The sequence below is a fragment of the Zea mays genome, chromosome 4 (assembly GCF_902167145.1).
Source record: "Zea mays cultivar B73 chromosome 4, Zm-B73-REFERENCE-NAM-5.0, whole genome shotgun sequence".
Classification (NCBI taxonomy): Eukaryota; Viridiplantae; Streptophyta; class Magnoliopsida; order Poales; family Poaceae; genus Zea; species Zea mays.
Genome location: NC_050099.1, coordinates 136,702,200 through 136,716,725, shown reverse-complemented (window position 1 = coordinate 136,716,725; position 14,526 = coordinate 136,702,200). Strand labels below are relative to the sequence as shown.

At 45.6% G+C, this 14,526-nt stretch overlaps 1 protein-coding gene across 1 annotated transcript; it reads left to right on the top strand.

The window, feature by feature from the left end:
- The first annotated feature begins 2,565 nt into the window (after positions 1-2,565).
- Positions 2,566-3,865, top strand: LOC109945555 (probable inactive purple acid phosphatase 2). The gene is made up of 2 exons (XM_020551875.1): positions 2,566-2,711; positions 2,848-3,865. The coding sequence occupies exon 2, from the start codon at positions 3,100-3,102 to the stop codon at positions 3,529-3,531; it is 432 nt and encodes a 143-aa protein (XP_020407464.1). The 5' UTR covers positions 2,566-2,711; positions 2,848-3,099; the 3' UTR covers positions 3,532-3,865.
- The last annotated feature ends 10,661 nt before the right edge of the window (positions 3,866-14,526 follow it).

Below are 14,526 nucleotides of genomic sequence, written 5' to 3'. Positions count from 1 at the left end.
CAGTGCAGACAATAGTTCTTGGCGAAGACCTCCAAAGACGGCTGCCCGCCGTAAGAAGCAACCGCCCAAACATACTTCGTCAGTGCAACCACGACGTTAGGCGTCAACTGGTGGACCTGCACATCGAACCTCTGCAAAACCTCCGCCACAAAATGATGCGCCGGGAGACGAAGGCCGACAATGAAAAATGCCTCAAACACAACCAATTAGACCTCAGGCTCCGGGATCTCCTCAGCGCCTGGAACCCGCCCGACACCGTCACCAAAGTATCCAAGTTGCTGCATCTCCTGCACGCGAACTGAGGAGATCCTTGAAGTGTTGAACTCCACGGTGTGGCCCGGCTGCAACTCCGTCGCCACCAAATCACTCAAGGTATCCTTGAACGACGGATCGGCCGACGACGCACTCGCAACAGATGAGGAAGAAGACATTGCTACGTACCGTCGACGGCGGCGTGCGGTCTGCTTGACGTGGGCCAGATTTCTGAAGCGGGAGAGCAAGGAGGGCAGGCGAACGGTTTGCAAGAGTTAGGGTTTTTACGGCGCACGCAAGGGTAAGAAACAGTCCCGGCCGCGACCGCCTTTTTATGGCAGGACGCATCGCTTCGGGAATCACGCAGTACAACAGTAACACGTCCATCAACGGTCATATTTCAAAAACCCTCACGGGACCACTTCGAGCGAGGGCAGCGTCTCCACCATCTAGCGGCGTCTTTGGCACCAGATGACTTAGTCGAACTGGTCCCTCGGAGGGCAAATGTTGGGGCGAAGGCGAACACCCTACCCTTCGCCCGATGCCTTCATCGCCTCGTCACCCCGACAAAGACTTATCCACAGAGCACGCCCGAGTAAGCTAAAGGCGTCGATTGGATGAAGACCGGCGCGGACCCCCTTCGTCCTCTCCGTTGCAAGACGAAGGCTATGTCGAAGTCTACTAGTCTCACGTCCTCACCGCACCGGGAGGCCCATGCGAGATTTGGCCCATTGTAACGGGCCCTTCGCGGATAAGCGTATTATGGGACGCGTCTATAATAGCCTTTACTGTAATGACTGTCTGTAACCTCCTCTCGTGAGAATATTCTGGGGATAAACCGGGTACTCGAGGGCATAAACGTCTTTGACAAGGGACGGGTGGTCACTCGAGTGCCTATAAATACTCCCGTACAGTGCCCTTGTAAGGGCAGATTAACAAAACTATTGCCATCCCGCGACGAACTTTTGCCAGTACTATTTCCACTTTCCCGTTGGATCTACTTGCCTAGGGGAGCAAGTTCCAACAGATGTATCTAGGAAAGGAACGTTTCGAGCGTGGTTCTCTAAGTCTAATATACAGTTCCACCCGTACACACTACATTAATGAGCCATGTCTTGAGAGGTTCTAGTAAATACTCGCTCCGATGTCATATTATTTATCATGTAGGACAACGACACGATCTCCTAATTATAACTTTGATTAATGTTTTTTTGTTAAAATATAAATAACTTCTTAATACATTTATACTTTATAAAAATACCTTTTAAGACAAATCAATGCGTATGAATATTAGATTTTAAAACTAAATGACAAAACAATCATTTGTAGTAAATAATTTATAAGTTTAACTCGAATCTTATCCAAAATGATAAATAATAATATGACATCGGAGGGAGTAACATCCAAGGGTTAGATTCTTTGGATTGTATGAACCAGGGGCGAAGCTAGGTTGTATCTAGCGGATGCAAAATGCATCCCCTCAAAAATGCAAATTCTTTAGATACAGTTAAAATTTCACCATATATGCACCCTAGAAAAAATTAATATGCACCCACTAGACCAATTGTATTCTCCTCAATTTTGCTTTAGCTTCGCCACTCGTATGAACGAGTTTCTTAAATGTATCTACTATTCTATAATATAATATTTAGATTGTACATGTCCGTCGGGATCAAACAGCCTCAACTAATAGATCGATTAACTGTTTCTTTCTCGGCCGGCCACGAGGCACATATTTCATTAAGATAGCGTGGGAAGATGAAAATTGAAAAATAAAACAGTAAAGTTTTGCTCGTTTTGCTTTTAATCCATATGGATTGGATGAGATTGAGTATGTTTAAATCCTAAACAAGTCGAAATCTTTTATAATTTTTTTCGATGTCATCTAATCCATATGCTCTCAATACCGGACGCCAGAACAAGCAGGCTTTACAAAGGGAAAAAATCGACAGAAAGCTTCGCAACATCACCGTATCCTAATTAGAAAATCAGCTAAAAGGTCCCTTTTTTATTACAGCTAAAATATAACAAATTTGAATTTAAAATTTTGTATATATTTAGAGTAGGACGGAAAGAATATTTATTGTTCCTAATAAACTCGGAAGCGACTTGAGGCGTCCTGCTGTTGTTTCCTTCCAAAGCATTGAGCCATCCATCCTACGAGCAACATGAAACTATTGGCTAACTTTTCCTATTAGCTAGCTTAACCTTTTTTAAATTAAACTGGTTGGTGTACCTAACACAATATCAGGTCCTTTGCACCAAACCTCTACTGAATACACGTCCGAAAAGCAGGTGATCAACAGTTTTGGGCAACTGATCGAGAGCAAACATCGAGAGTCCTGCAGCCCGTGACCGTGACGCTTTCTTCGCGCTCCTGTCCAGCAGCTAATTCAGTTCAATCAATGGCAGCTAACCAACGATAGTCACAATTGATTCAAGTGATCTACCATCGATTGGTAAGTATTGTAAACTCTTCACCAACTATAGTCCTGGTAACAGTAAAAACACATGATGATTTGTTTTTTTGTAAAAAAACACAACACTCCAATCATCTATTCTCTTAGCTGATGAGATAATGCAAACTTCTTGCAGCTAGAGGTAAAAGCTAACTAGCTCTGTGGTGCTCGTTTCGGGGCGCCGACGTTGAACCATCGATTTGGAAGCTGCGGCAACGTGGCGCCCCCTGCTCCTCGCTGAGTCAACTGAACTCACACCACACGACAACTAACCGCGATCGCGAATGATTTGTTTAACCTGATCTGAGCTTTCCTGCATGCACACAGACACAGTCGTTAGTTCAAGCTTAATTTATGAACCAGAGATTCATAAACACATCGAATTCCAATGCCGTCGTCGGCCCTTCTCTTCCTGCTCGTCGCCCACCTCGCCGTCGGCGAGCCCACGACCCTCGCTGCCACGCCGTCGACGCTGACCAAGTCAGACCACGCAATCACCCTCCGGTGGTCGAACCTCCCCGACCCGAGCCCACTCGACTACTCCCCGCCGTCGTCCGCCGACCTCGACTACCTCGGCTTCCTCTTGCTCAACTCCTCCGCCTCCTGGGCTACGGGTGCCGACAGCCTCACGCTCCCGCGCCTGCCCGACCTTCGCGCCCCCTACCAGTTACGCCTGTTCCGGGGGCTACCGCCGCCAGTCGAGCGCTCCAAGGGTCCGCTCGTTGACCAGGACGGGGACCCGGCCGCTCCCCAACGCCGGCACCGGCGCCGCCGTCTCCGGCAATGTGGCCTACGAGGGATCTGGCGCGCGGCCCGCTGATCGGCGAGAGGAGGATTGGGAATAGGTGCCGGCAGAGGCCACGACATACGAGCAGCGGCATATGTGCGGCTACCCGGCGAACGACAGCGTCGGCTGGCGGCACCCTGGGTTCGTCTTCGACCGCGTGATGAAGGGGTGCAGCCGGGACAAAGTACTTCTACAAGGTAGATAAATGTATGACTTGTATGGATTTTGCAAGTTTTCACTTGTACAAAGTTAGATAGATACTTCTAACTTGCATGGATTTGTGGAAACATTGTGATCTGAGGGTTTGATTTCCTGAGAAACAAAGCTCATTTTAGCACCTGGTGCTGGTAATGACTGTCAGATTCAATCTGGGGTCGGAGAATATTTTTTGTTGAATACTTGTTCTGCTAAATAAAAGTTGCATGTGTGAAATTTAATTTTAAAACACTAGCTTCAGTTTGGTAGTCTAGTTATGATGCTTGCTTCCTGTATACGTGCAAGAATTCTTGCTTTTGTGCTTCGATTAGAGAACTAAAGCCTACCAGAGTTTCTCACTACTTGCATTACAACATACTTACTAGTACATAAACATGTGTATAGGACTACCAACTCTACGAGCCATACAATATTAGAAGTTGTATATAAATTTAAGACCCAATAAAAATTAAAATTGTATATATATATATATATATATATATATATATATATATATATATATATATATATATATATATATATATGCTTCATACTCTTTATCCTATGTAAATAAATTGTGTATACCAATTTACTATAAGGGTTAGTTTAGAAACTCAAATCCTTTTCGGGAAATGATATCCTCCTCAACCTACCCCTCCAATCCCGAAAAGAATTGAGTTTCCAAACTAGGCCTAACTGACTTCCTTATAGAGATGGCAATGGGTACCCGAAACCCAAATAGCCATTGGGTTTTACCTGATATAAAGGTGGGTACGGAATGATTTATTTACTGTGGGCTTGTTAATGAGCAAAAACCTCTACCCATTGGGTAGACGGGTACGGGTTGGTACTATCCATACCCGTGTACCCATAGGTAAAATATACCCGCATCATACTACTATAACCATCTAATAGAGCTCATCTTAGCAAAAAGAAAATTCCATCTCTAGCTACATTTGTGTAGCTATCATGTTATGCAATCATATGATTTGTTATATTTGAAGTTGAACTTTTTTTTGTGTGTTTATTTGATATTTTGAGTGATTGGTATATTAGAATTTAAGACTTCCTTAGCAGCTATGGGTTACCTGACGGGTAAAATTACATGCGCAGGTACGGTATGTGTAAGATTGTATACTCGCGAGCGTATATGGGTAACCCGACGGGTAGATTTTTTTTATGGGTATAAGTATGAAATGGTACTACCTGATGGGTATGTACCCATTGCCATCCCTACTTTCTTCTTATTCTCATCTAAGTTTTTCCCTCTCTTTTCCATCCATCTCCACACATGCTTGACTAGTGGCGGACCTAAGATTTTTATATATGGTGTGCTATAACAAAAAAAATTATATACAATTCTATCTAATGCGTATATAATTTTATAATAAATTTTGTAGATAATTTGATAAATAGATATAAAGTTTAACATCGACGACTAGCAGTAGCCACTAGGGCCAGGGGCGGGCAGACGATGTTGTCCGGTGGACGCTATGGCTAGGTTCCGACCGCGCAAGGCGACATCAGCGTCGGCGTAGCAGTCAACAAACGACGGCCATGCTCATGGATCACCGCTCGCCTGTCTGCTGAGTGCTCGTGAGAATGGAAGAACAAGGAACGTCGTCTGTGATCGTCCTTGTGCCTAGAAGCCCAAACGTTGGAAGCGTTGGAAGCCTGCAAGTTAGAACTGACTAACAAGGCCAGGGTGGAGTCTTGGTGGGCCAAATTTAGGGTGTGCCGTGGCTCACCTGAACCCACTTGTAGGTCTACCCATGCGCTGACCAAGAGGGATCTTGCCCAGTGGTCTAATATGAATAAGAAATGGCAGCTATAACAGAGTTTTTTCTCAATCGCTCAGCTTGAAGGTAGGTTCTTGTCACTAGAACGAAATGCAAGGTTGGTGGATCGGTGATTTCTGAAAATACAAGTAAGGACACACCTCTGGCTGTATCTTGTGAGCCAACCCTTACCGAAGGCATGATAGAGTGAAAGATCGGGACTCTTGGCTATCAAAAGAGCGAGCCGAAGTAAATTCGACAAGAAAGCTATCCGATGACTTGTGCTTAGTTGAAACCTCGCCTTAAGCTATGTCCGCTATTATTGTAGCCTGTCGGAGAGCAAATCTCCGGTCGGGTGGCGGAATGCACCCGCCCTAAGTCCTAAGACGAGGAGGGGCCTAAGCGTTTTGCTTGTTAGTTGGAAAAGTGGGAAGAACACAAGGATTTAGAGTGGTTCGGGTCGCCGGAGCGTAACACCCTACTCCACTGTGTGATGTATTGTTTGAGAGCTTGTATGAACTTGTGAGACCAAGATTGGGTCTAGACAATTGAGCTTGTGTGTAACGTCGCATGCCTCCCCTTTTATAGCTGAAGGGGGGCATGCACAAAGGTACCGGGCCCCGACATGTGGGCCCAGGGGCATAAAGAATATAGCGCTTGGAGCCACAAATGTTTGCTGCCGGGGCAATCTTCTTGTGCCCTGGCACCCGAGATCTCCGTATCCTCGGCGTGTAGGGGAAGCTTCTTGTAGAAGGGATGATGAGTACTATGCGCCGCTCGGCACGGGTGCATTGTTTGCCAACAGACTGGTCAGGCGCGCCGTCTGCTGGGTGACCCTGACGCCGTCTGCCGGCGGATTGGACAGGACGCATTAAATGCTGAGAGGGCGCGTCGCCCGTCAGCGTGGTGGCAGGCGGCGCGTCCTCTCCGCAATAAATACAAAGGCTGAACAGCTGTATGGGCCTTACGTCAGGCTCGGCCCGTTGGCTTACGTCACGAGCCACAAGCCACGCGACCGCGGCGGGTTTCCGCCTGAGCGGGGAGCATAGGGCAAGGCTTGGACACGTGTCGGCACCGGAGCCTTGCCTGTGCCGGGGTCCTCCCCGTCCTGGGACCTTGCCAAGGCCCGGACCTCACTCAGGGGGGACCCACCCGGGAGACCCGTGATGTCTCCTCGGGAGCTCCAGACTGGCACTCACAGGGGTCCGGTGTTCCTCTGTGGAGGTTCAGACCCAATGGTGCTTCCTGGGACGTATTATCCTTCCTCGCCACGTGGTGCCCTTAGGCCTGCCCATGTGGTGGGGTCGGGTGCCGCTCTCCATGTGACCTGGAGGTGTTGTACAGGTATAGCGTCTCCATACTGTAGAAGAGGGTACCCCTGATTCAGGGTACCGACAGTGGCCCCCGGGCCCGCCTTAGAGGAGGATACGAGTCTGCAGGTGGGGCCAGAGTCTGATTGGTGGTTGGCCTGCTGCTCCTGCGTGCCCGTTGGCGTAATTACCGCCTGCCCGCTTATGGCCATGCCGACTGCTACACCTATTCCCTCGGCTGACTGGCCCGTGACCTTCGTACTATGTCACTGTTGGGCCATGCGCGGGGTGCCTCGAGTCGCTACACTGGTTCTGAAAAACTTATCTTTTCAGACTTCCGCGATGACCCCGAGAAGACGTGGCATTGGCGCAAGCGGTGGTGCGATTTTTTCGCACCCGGTAACCGGTGCGCCGGTTGCCTGACATGTGGGCCTGAGCCCTCATGTTGGACCACCGGTTGCAGCGAAGCTGAGGGGGCGCATAACCGTGGGACGGTTGTACGCTTCTTGCGTGGTTGTTCGTCTTTTTGACCACTGGTTATAGCGAAGATGAAGGGGCGCTTAACCGTGGGGCGGTTGCATGCCCCTTGTGCGGCGGTCCGCCTTCCTGACCGCTGGTTGCCCCGAGAATGGAGAGGATCATAACCGCGGGGTAGTTGTACGCTCCTTCTTCGGGTCAGTTTGTATGACGTGTGGGGCCTGGCCCCCGTGTCATAAGGTGGGAACCTTGGTGCACGTCGGGGGGGGGGGGGGCTGATGTGGTCGCCGCCGCTGGTGAGGCTGCCCACTGCAGAGGTGGTTGCCTCCACTGGCGAGACCGTCAGTGCCACCTGCCGCCGGACCCCCGGCTCTTTGGCTTTAATGGCCTCGTTGTCGCCCCCTCGTAGGGAGACAGGGCGAGGATCTTTTCGTAGTGGCGTTCGTGTTGAGGTGGTCACCACTGCTAGCGAGTCATCGATGCAGAGGCAGACGCAGCCGTTGGTGTTGAGGTGGTCGCCTCCACTGGCGAGCCGCTTGGAGCTAGCTATCCCACGGTCCTACCGGTGTGGAGGTAGTTCATACCTGCAGAGTAGAGATGGAACTAGGGCTCCACTTAAAAACAAATGTAATACTTTTGCTTTTTGTAAGGTACCTGAAAGTCTCCTAGAGGGGGGGGGGGGGTGAATAGGCAAATCTGAAATTTATAAAGATTAAGCACAACTACAAGCCGGGGTTAGCGTTAGAAATATAATCGAGTCCGAAAGAGAGGGCGAAAAACAAATCACAAGCGAATAAGAGAGAATGACACAGTGATTTGTTTTACCGAGGCTCGGTTCTTGCAAACCTACTCCCCATTGAGGTGGTCACAAAGACCGGGTCTCTTTCAACCCTTTCCCTCTCTCAAACGGTCACTTAGACCGAGTGAGCCTTTCTCCTCAATCAAATGGGACACTTAGTCCACTACAAGGACCACCACAACTTGGTGTCTCTTGTTTTGATTACAAGTGAGTTGAACACAAGAAAGAAGGAAGAAGAAAAGCAATCCAAGCGCAAGAGCTCAAATGAACACAAATGTCTCTCTCTCTCTCTAGTCACTAATTTCTTTGGAGTGATTCCGGACTTGGGAGAGGATTTGATCTCTTTGGTTGTGTCTTTGAATGAAGTCTATAGCTCTTGTATGAGGTTTGATGGCTGAAAACTTGGATGCGTTGAAGTGTGGTGGTTGGGGGGTATTTATAGCCCCAACAACCAAAAGAACCGTTGGTGGAGGCTGCTGTCATATGGCGCACCGAACAGTCCGGTGCGCCACCGGACACTGTCCGGTGCGCCAGCCACATCACCAGGTCGTTGGGTTCCGACCGTTGGAGCTCTGATAAGTGGGGCCACAGGACAGTCCGGTGGTGCACCGGACAGTCACTATTCACTATCCGGTGCGCCTTCTACGCCTGCTCTAACGTCTGCGCGCGCAGTCGCGCACTGTAGCGTTTTACTGTTCCTCTGCAGACGACCGTTGGCGCTGTATAGCCGTTACTCTGCTGGCACACCGGACAGTCCGATGAATTATAGCAGAGTGGCTCCCAGAATTCCCAAAGGTGGCAAGTTTGGAGTTGAGTTCCCTGGTGCACAGGACACTGTTCGGTGGCACACCGGATAGTCCGGTGCGCCAGACCAGGGCTGCCTTTGGGTTGTCTTTTGCTCTCTTTGTTTGAACCCTTTCTTGGTCTTTTTATTGGTTTGTGTTGAGCCTTTGGCACCTGTAGAACTCATAATCTAGAGCAAACTAGTTAGTCCAATTAATTTGTGTTGGGCAATTCAACCACCAAAATTCATATAGGAAAAGGTGTAAGCCTATTTCCCTTTCAATCTCCTCCTTTTTTGGTGATTGATGCCAACACAAACCAAAGCAAATATAAAAGTGCAGAATTGAACTAGTTTGCATAAGTTAAGTGCAAAGGTTGCTTGGAATGAAACCAATAACTATTTTTACTAGATATGCATGGATGGCTTTCTTCTTATTTAAAATTTTGGACCACGCTTGCACCACTTGTTTTGTTTTGCAATCTTTTGGAAATTCTTTTTCAAAATCTTTTTGCAAATAGTCAGAGGTATATGAAGAAGATTTTTAGGAAGCATTTTCAAGATTTGAAATTTTCTCCCCCTGTTTCAAATGCTTTTCCTTTGACTAAACAAAACTCCCCCTTAATGAAATCCTCCTCTTAGTGTTCAAGAGGGTTTTAGATATTAATTTTGAAGAGGGTATACCAATTTGAAATTATATCAAAAATAAGATACCAATTGAAAAAATCTTTTCTTAACCCAAATTTAAAAGACTATATTTTTGAAATTGGTGGTGGTGCGGTCCTTTTGCTTTGGGCTAATACTTTCTCCCCGTTTGGCATGAATCGCCAAAAACGGATACTTGTGAGTGAAATATAAGCCCTTTTTCAAACTTTCTCCCCCTTGGGTAAATAATATAGGAGTGAAGATTATACCAAATTGGAGAGCGGTGTGGAGCGACAGCGAAGGATGAATAATTCGATGGAGTGGAGTGGAAGCCTTGTCTTCGCCGAAGACTCATTTTCCCTTTCAATTTATGACTTAGCTTGAAATACACTTGAAAACCACATTAGTCATAGCAAAGAAGTAGAGATGATCAAAGGTATATAAATGAGCTATGTGTGCAAAATATCAATCAAAATTCCTAGAATCAAGAATATTTAGCTCATGCCTAAGTTTGGTAAACATTTTCTCATCTAGTGGCTTGGTAAAGATATCGGTTAATTGATCTTTGGTGTTAATATAAGCAATCTCAATATCCCCCCGTTGTTGGTGATCCCTCAAAAAGTGATACCGAATGACTATGTGCTTAGTGCGGCTGTGCTCAACGGGATTATCCGCCATGCGGATTGCACTCATTATCACATAGAAGAGGAACTTTGTTTAATTTGTAACCATAGTCCCTAAGGGTTTGCCTCATCCAAAGCAATTGCGCGCAACAATGGCCTGCGGCAATATACTCGGCCTCGACGGTAGAAAGAGCTACAGAATTTTGCTTCTTTGAAGCCCAAGACACCAGAGATCTTCCCAAGAACTGGCAAGTCCCTGATGTGCTCTTTCTATCAATTTTACACCCTGCCCAATCAGCATCCGAATAACCAATTAAATCAAAAGTGGATCCCCTAGGGTACCAAAGGCCAAACTTAGGAGTATAAACTAAATATCTCAAGATTCGTTTCACGGCCCTAAGGTGAATTTCCTTAGGATCGGTTTGGAATCTTGCACACATGCATACGGAAAGCATAATATCCGGTCGAGATGCACATAAATAGAGTAAAGATCCTATCATCGACCGGTATATACCTTTTGATCTACGAATTTACCTCCCGTGTTGAGGTCGAGATGCCCATTAGTTCCCATGGGTGTCTTGATGGGCTTGACATCCTTCATCCCAAACTTGGTGAGTATGTCTTGAATGTACTTTGTTTGGGTGATGAAAGTGCCCTATTGGAGTTGCTTGACTTGAAATCCTAGAAAATACTTCAACTCCCCCATCATTGACATCTCGAATTTTTGTAACATGATCCTACTAAACTCTTCACAAGTAGATTTGTTAGTAGACCCAAATATGATATCATCAACATAAATTTGGCATACAAACAAATCATTTGCAATAGTTTTAGTAAAGAGAGTAGGATCGGCTTTTCCGACTTTGAAGCCATTAGTGATAAGAAAATCTCTTAGGCATTCATACCATGCTCTTGGGGCTTGCTTGAGCCCATAAAGCGCCTTAGAGAGTTTGTAAACATGGTTAGGGTACTCACTATCTTCAAAGCCGGGAGGCTGCTCAACATAGACCTCCTCCTTGTTTGGTCCATTGAGGAAGGCGCTTTTCACGTCCATTTGATAAAGCTTGAAGCCATGGTAAGTAGCATAGGCAAGTAAAATGCAAATTGACTCAAGCCTAGCTGCGGGTGCATAAGTTTTACTGAAATCCAAACCTTCGACTTGTGAATATCCCTTGGCCACAAGTCGGGCTTTGTTCCTTGTCACCACACCATGCTCATCTTGCTTGTTGCGGAAGACCCACTTGGTTCCTACAACATTTTGGTTAGGATGTGGAACTAAATGCCATACCTCATTCCTCGTGAAGTTGTTGAGCTCTTCTTGCATCGCCAACACCCAATCCGAATCCCTTAATGCGTCTTCTACCCTGTATGGCTCAATAGAAGACACAAAGGAGTAATGTTCACAAAAATGAGCAACACGAGATCTAGTGGTTACCCCCTTATGAATATCGCCGAGGATGGAGTTCACGGGGTGATCTCGTTGTATTGCTTGGTGGACTCTTGGGTGTGGCGGTCTTGGACCCTCATCATCTTTCTTGTCTTGATCATTAGCATCTCCCCCTTGATCATTGTCCTCCTCTTGAGGTGGCTCCTTTTGATCTTCATTTTCATCATCTTGAGCTTGATCCTCATCTTGGGTTGGTGGAGATGCTTGCATGGAGGAAGATGGTTGATCTTGTGCTTGTAGAGGCTCTTCGGATTCCTTAGGACACCCATCCCCAATGGACATGTTCCTTAGCGTGACGCACGGAGCCTCTTCATCATCTAGCTCATCAAGATCAACTTGCTCTACTTGAGAGCCGTTAGTCTCATCAAACACAACGTCACAAGAAACTTCAACTAGTCTAGAGGACTTGTTAAAGACTCTATATGCCATTGTGTTTGAATCATAACCAAGTAAAAAGCCTTCTACAACCTTAGGAGCAAATTTAGATTTTCTACCTCTTTTAACAAGAATAAAGCATTTGCTACCAAAGACTCTAAAATATGAAACATTGGGCTTTTTACCGGTTAGGAGTTCATACGATGTCTTCTTGAGGATTCGGTGAAGATAGAGACGGTTGATAGCGTAGCAAGTGGTGTTGATTGCTTCTGCCCAAAACTAGCCCGAAGTCTTGTACTCATCAAGCATGGTCCTCGCCATGTCAAGTAGAGTTCTATTCTTCCTCTCCACTACACCGTTTTGTTGTGGCGTGTAGGGAGAAGAGAACTCATGCTTGATGCCCTCGTCCTCAAGAAAGCCTTCAATTTGTGAGTTCTTGAACTCCGTCCCGTTGTCGCTTCTTATTTTCTTGATCCTCAAGCCGAACTCATTTTGAGCCCGTCTCAAGAATCCTTTCAAAGTCTCTTGGGTTTGTGATTTTTCCTGCAAAAAGAATACCCAAGTGAAGCGAGAATAATCATCCACAATAACTAGACAGTACTTACTCCCACCGATGCTTATGTAAGCTATCGGGCTGAATAGATCCATGTGGAGTAGCTCCAGTGGCCTGTCAGTCGTCATGATGTTCTTGTGTGGATGGTGAACACCAACTTGCTTCCCTGCTTGACATGCGCTACAAACCCTGTCTTTCTCAAAATGAACATTTGTTAGTCCCAAAATGTGTTCTCCCTTTAGAAGCTTGTGAAGATTCTTCATTCCAACGTGGGCTAGTCGGCGGTGCTAGAGCCAACCCATGTTAGTCTTAGCAATTAAGCAAGTGTCGAGTTCAGCTCTATTAAAATCAACTAAGTATAGCTAGCCCTCTAACACTCCCTTAAAAGCTATTGAATCATCACTTCTTCTAAAGACAGTAACACCTATATCCGTAAAAAGACAGTTGTAACCCATTTTACATAATTGAGAAACTGAAAGCAAATTGTAATCTAAAGAATCTACAAGAAAAACATTGGAAATAGAATGGTCAGGAGATATAGCAATTTTACCAAGTCCTTTGACCAAACCTTGATTTCCATCCCCGAATGTGATAGCTCTTTGGGGATCATGGTTTTTCTCGTAGGAGGAGAACATCTTCTTCTCCCCTGTCATGTGGTTTGTGCACCCACTATCGATGATCCAACTTGAGCCTTCGGATGCATAAACCTACAAAACAATTTTAGGTCTTGTTCTTAGGTACCCAAACGATCTTGGGTCCTTTCACATTAGAAACAAGCACCTTGGGTACCCAAACATAAGTCTTTGACCCCTTGTGTTTGCCCCCAACATATTTGGCAACTACTTTGCCTGATTTGTTAGTGAGCACATAGGAAGCATCAAAAGTATTGAATGAAATGTTATGATCATTTGATGCAATAAGAGTTTTCTTCTTAGGAATTTTAACATGTGTAGATTGCCTAGAACTAGATGCCTCACTCTTATACATAAAAGCATGATTAGGGCCAGAGTGAGACTTCCTAGAGTGAATTCTCCTAATTTTGTGTTCGGGATAACCGACAGGATATAAAATGTAACCCTCGTTATCCTAAACCATGGGAGCTTTGCCCTTAACAAAGTTAGACAATCTTTTAGGGGCATTAAGCTTGACATTGTCTCCCTTTTGGAAGCCAATGCCATCCTTAATCCCAGGACGTCTCCCACTATAGAGCATGCTTCTAGCAAATTTAAATTTCTCATTTTCTAAGTCATGCTCATTAATTTTGGCACTAAGTTGAGCTATGTGATCATTTTGTTTCTTAATTAAAGCTAGGTGATCATGGATAGCATCAACATTAATATCTCTACATCTAGTGCAAATAGTAACATGCTCAACGGTAGATGTAGAGGGTTTGCAAGTATTTAATTCAACAATCTTAGCATGTAAAATAGCATTCTCATCTCTAAGATTGGAAATAGAGATATTGCAAACATCTAATTCCTTAGCCTTAGCAATTAATTTATCATTCTCAAACTTAAGGCTAGAAAGAGAGGCATTCAATTTTTCAATCTTAGCAATTAGACTAACATTATCATTTCTAAGATTGGTAATTGAATCATCACTAATGTTTGACTTCTCAACCTTAGCAATCAAATTAACATTCTCAATTCTAAGGTTGGAGATAGTGTCATGGCAAGTACTTAGCTCACTAGTTAATTTTTCATTTTTCTCTACCTCCTGAGCATAAGCATTTTTAGTCTTAACATGCTTTTTGTTTTCCTTAATAAGGAAGTCCTCTTAGCTATCCAAGAGTTCATCCTTCTCATGAATAGCACTAATCAATTCATTTAATTTCTCCTTTTGTTGCATGTTAAGATTGGCAAAAAGAGTGAGCAAGTTTTCCTCATCATCACTAGAATTATCCTCATCACTAGAGGTTGCATACTTAGTGGAGGATCTTGATTTTACCTTCTTCTTCTTGCCATCCTTTGCCATGAGGCACTTGTGGCCGACTTTGGGGAAGAGAAGGCCTTTGGTGGCGGTGATGTTTGCGGCGTCCTCGTCGG